General features: G+C 41.9%; 1 protein-coding gene across 1 annotated transcript in view; it reads right to left on the reverse strand.

The window, feature by feature from the left end:
* plcl1 (phospholipase C like 1) overlaps positions 1 to 5,267 on the reverse strand; it is a 131,219-nt gene that overhangs the window by 7,187 nt on the left and 118,765 nt on the right. Inside the window, exon 9 of the mRNA XM_008396774.2 lies at positions 2,918 to 3,280. Coding sequence (XP_008394996.2) covers positions 2,918 to 3,280 — 363 coding nt within the window. The remainder of the gene's footprint in view (positions 1 to 2,917; positions 3,281 to 5,267) is intronic.

The following is a 5,267-nucleotide window of genomic DNA, read 5'->3' on the forward strand; positions in this document are numbered from 1 at the left end:
CACTAAAAAGTAGCTTGTATAATGAGCTGAGCAGATGCTCCACCAGGTGTTTGCTAGTTGCTGCTGGCTAGTCTGAAGGGGCTGAGTGGAGGACTTGTAGGGGAGAGCTGCTCTGTGAGGCAGAAGCTTAGAAACTGCAGCTCGAAGGAGGAGAATTATAAGGTTTTCATGCCTTTGTCTGAATTCACTTGTATRCGGTGCCAATGATTAGTGGAGAGCTGTTCTTTTTACATAACCATCTAATGTTTGCGTTGCCATTACATAAGGGAAGCATAAACTTTATGAAAAGTAGAAATAATTTATGGTGGTTCACATGGCCAGATAAACAAGCGCCCTGCAGCCTAGCGGTGGCTTTCTGTGCTGTCTCTTTAAAGTAGCTCTGCAAAAGTGAGCCAGTACAGACTGTGTGAGCCAAAAGCCGAGTTGGCCAGTATGAAGATCTGGATCAGTCTCAGCTCTGGGATCCTCACCAGGATCTCAGAGATTCTGGCTTGTTTTCAGAATTAGCCTGACCTTCTAGATTTGCAATATTTTGGAGTCAAACAGTTGTTGGCTACCTGAGCTGGAAAGGGTTAAGGTCAGGCTCTGTGCTGGGCTGATAAGCAGGAAAATATTTCTTTATGGCCTTGGTTCTGTGAAGCAGTCTGTGATGCAGATGCTGGAGAGGACATGCAGTATTCATGGTTTTCCAGCACACATACAGGGTTTACTGTTGGGCCTCTAGCTATGTGAAGGTCTAAACTACAAGCAGTGAGGAGGCTGGATAAGAACTATTATTCCCACAAACTTTCAGTTTAAGCAGCAAGAGGACATTCACTGCATGAATATGTAATATTATGCTAACAATGACGAAGGAGCTTTATGTCTCTTCTGGACTTTGGGGACCTTCCCATGAAACTTCCTCTACTATTTCACCAGTGAAAGGAGGACTAGTGCTGCTTCGCCRAAGCTCTGAATCCAAGTTTATTCAGTCTGTCGTGTGGGCATCCAACATCTGTACTTCACACGTAGGAATAGTCAAGYCAAGTAAACTTTATTATTCGCATACGGATAAGCTTTGATCCTGCTTTTCTCATAATTCTTCAACAGGAATCGTCTTGTGATCGGAAGGTCGTAGGTTCGATTCCAGCGTCCTCCTGCCACATGTTGATGTGCTCTGGGCAAGGCACGTTGCCTACCAATCTGTGTATAAATGTGTGTGCCTTTGTGAGTGCAAATCTAGGAATGTGATATTATGATATTCCTCTTATTCTCMGCTGTATGAGAATGAAGAATGTAWTTTGGTWCTTGTGTATTCCTACTGTTTTACTTTTAGTCACTTATTCATCCTTCTTTCATGTTTTACTAAGTYGTTCAGTTGAGTGTTACTAGCTTAGTGAGTTTGGTGGTTAAAATAATAAACTTGAAGGTTGAATTCCTTCTCTTCATAAACTCCTGTATATTGGAGAGAAGTTGTTTGTCTTTATTCCACACATGTGTAACATCTTCAGCTCTGGATTTATGCCTTGATCTATTGTTATTTTAATACCAAGACCTCCTTATCAGGTAGGAATTTAAAGACAATAAATTAGACTGAAATATCTGGCTGTTATTTTCCTAATAATCAGGTGGCGCTCCAACTTGGTAACTTTGATCCAAGTTAATAGTTTTGTTCATAATTCCAAGTATTTCTAGATATTTACAGCCAAACCAGACCGACCGGWTGTTGCACATGAATACCAAACAAGGCCAATAAGAACMCATGTAGTTATCCTTTTCACATTGCCCACCAGTTCATGTTRGTATTCAGCGATAGAACTGGTGGGTGCTGCACGACCAGCCTTCACTTCTCCTGGTATTTATAGAAGCTTTATTGTCCTCCTCCACTCTTCTCACCGACTATTGTTTTTTTGTCACGCCTCCTCCGCCTCCTCCGCCTCCTCCTCTGTGATTCGGCCCACAAACACGTCTCAGGTAGAGGCTGACTGACTGCAGCTCCTGCACCTCAGCCACACACTCACAGATCCTTCTAACACACGGAGAGTTCACCGGCATATAAAGTCTAGCTGGGTTGTTCGGCGCAGGGCTGAGTGGAAGTGTGTTTGTGTTTGCAGACAGTACAAATAAAGTTGTCTTAATAATCTAGAATTCCCACAATGCATCTCTTTCTTTATTACTTCACACACACTGTAAGAATGAAATTTCATGTTTTATCTGGKRAAGCCGATGAAAAATKATGTCGGTTTTGCTCATTTTACAAACWCTATGTTTATATTTATGTGCATAGTGACAATTTCTAAATAATTTTTCTACATCGTGTGAACATAACGTGCAGATGCAGTTTATAAATATAAACGCTTCGCTTTTAACTTAAAATGAATAGAAAWTACATGTTTGTGCTTTTTATTCCTCCCTAGTTAGCAACATCTCGCTAAAATATCATTCTGGAAAAGAACTGAAAATATTTGGTTTATGTKTTAGGCAAGCCACTTCTGCTCTTACACATTTCTACCATACATACTAATTTACTGTAACTACAAAAAAAATTACATTATAAAACACTTATTAAACACCACAAGTCATTTCTACCTCAAGAGCYCTCACTTTTGTCTCACTATAGTCCACTTCCTGCTTTTGAAGCGCTCTCTTGTTCACTTCAGCGGTCACATTTGCATTTGAATCGGGTCGGAGTTCACTTTTACCAAACCCAGACTTTTGTTTTTACGCGGACCAGAGTTCGATTACATATTCGCAGCTCCACAAAGAAACCGGACTTTCTAGTCAAACGGACTGGAGTTGGACTAAAACGGACTGAACAGGGTTGGTGTGAATCCAAGCCTTAAGGAGGAAGACATCAGTCACACCTGAGGCTAAAAGAGAGAGTGATCCTGCTCTCTGAAAGCAGTGTAATGGAAATCCCGCCCACTCCCCATCTCACCTGAGCGTCCTCCCGCAGGTCCGTGGCCTCCTTGAGGGGTCCGCCGGCTTGTTTGAAGACCTCGTCTAGAGCTTTGATGCCGGTGTGTCGCAGAGAGACGTACTCCCTCCCTCGCCGGCCCACCCTGCGCACCGACAGGCCGCGCCGCTGGGCCTTCCCTCCGCCTCGCCGGTTGGTGATGGCCACGTGAACAAAAAGGCTGGTGTGTGGTAAGGGGTCTCCCGCCAGGCCCAGCAGGGGCACATTACGGTAGCCCGGCTGAAGGCACTCGAAGGCCACGCTGTATTGGCCGATGAAATCGTCTCCGATGTAGTCGTCGTCCAGCACCACAAAGCGCAGCAAGGCCAGCTCAGGCATGTTGACCTGCACACAGGACATGGAGCGAGGCGTTACACCAACACACACACCCGCACGCACGCACGCACGCACGCACAGGCATCCAGCACATGACATGTTTGGACTTCTGCATTAATGGGAGAGGTGCAGAAGCCTTCGTACACGCTCTACCAGATTGTCGAACTGTTTCTTCCATCAGGCAGTGAGGAGACTGAATTCCTAAGCTGTTATAAGAGTTTGTTTTTTTTATTGTATATTCTATTTGGTTTGTGGGATTCTTTTTTATTATTGCTGTGTTTCTATGGTTTGATTGTAGGATTGTATGATTGTAGGAAAACATTTTTCTTACCATTTTTTCTCAGTTATTGTTATGTGATGTATTGAAGTTTTAAGTGAGAAACATAATGTTGATTATTTGACAATAAAGTGAACTTTGACTGAGACTTTGGTGAAGACAAGTCTCCACATCCTACTAGCCAACAGTCATGATCCRGGTTTTTGGTCCTTAGTTTTTCTCGCTAATCCCCGCCACCTGGGCGCTAATTGACGCAGCTCTTTTTGTTTTCTTGGTCGTTTTCTCTGAGCATACTTAAGTTCACCTGTGTCTCTGGTTWTDTCCTGGATCCTCTGTGTAGCTCATGTCTGCATCAGGACTGCTGAGAAAGTGGCCAGTTAAAGAAATATAGTATCTGATTACTGCTGATCTGGACTCCGCTGGACTTTCCTCTTACAAATGATGACCAGACCTGAGACCAACAAACACATTCAGTATATAAAATCTGGTTCTGACCGAGGTTAGAAAAGCTTTAGGTTTTTCATTATGGTTTAGTTTTGTTTAATGGTGACATGTTTGTTGTCTAMTTTGGTTCATTTTAATCAGCTTTTGCAGTGTGTTTGCTAGTTCTTATTAGTTATTGTTAGCTAAATATTGTTTAGTTTTAGTTTRGCATTTATTAGTCATAGAAGGAGTTTCAGTTTATTTAATATTTAATTTTTAGGTGCAGAATTCTAAATTGTGAAAGTATTATTGTGATTTTGTATATATCGACTGGGTAATCAGAAGTTACTGTTTTCAAAAAATGGACTCAGTTATTGTTGAACATCTGACTGGAGTTTTCTAACAACTTTTGCTGCCGCCATTTTGTGGACTAAGTGCCACCAGAAGGAACATGGAGAACCGTAATTTACCATGAGCTGAGGTAAATGTGGAGAAAATACGGTAATCAATTAAATCATCCATTCAAAAGGCTAATAAATAGATCCGTAAACAGAATATTGTACCTCTAATGTCAATATGTTTTAATTTTATCAACATACAATATAGCTCTCCCATAAATTTTTATTCTTTCAATTAAAAATGTTTTCTCAATTTCAGGAATATGAGGAAACGATCTGCGCATTGCTGTGAGAATGTGGCAGATTGAGGGATCTTAAAGGTGTAGCCGTCATACAACTCAGGAAGTAGACGGTTACTGTGTCCCAGAGAGAGAGGGGTGTGTTTTGGTGCGAAATGTTGGGATCAACCAGAGCATAAAAGCTAATGACCTCATGAAGAAGCTAGCTGAAGCTAGTAAGCATCATGATCCACAGTGAAATGAGTCCCTCCACCAACATGGGTTTAGGATCCACTCAGCGAGAAAGACGGTATTAATCTGAAAGGGACATAGAAGGCCAGACAATTTGCAAATGGACTGAAGGACAAAGACCTTAAAACATGTTGTGTGGTCCGAATTAACTGAAAACGTTTCTCTCATTCTTCTTGCATTTAGGAAACAGAACTGAGTTTTGTTCAWCTAACTGACCCAAAWGAAGCTTACTCGGATTTTWCACAAGACAGGAAGAAAAATTGGTTCTGCATCTTTTGGCTACAATGTATGTACATATCTGATTTCAACTGGCATGYTTTTGAGGGGACRGGTGGGGGTAAATGTCTGGGTGTAGTTGGGTCTGTACCAACTTTAGACTTGGTGATTCTTTGCTCTGCTATGAGATTTTACAAGTAACATCAACCAGC

Source organism: Poecilia reticulata, linkage group LG2, assembly GCF_000633615.1.
Source record: "Poecilia reticulata strain Guanapo linkage group LG2, Guppy_female_1.0+MT, whole genome shotgun sequence".
NCBI lineage: Eukaryota > Metazoa > Chordata > Actinopteri > Cyprinodontiformes > Poeciliidae > Poecilia > Poecilia reticulata.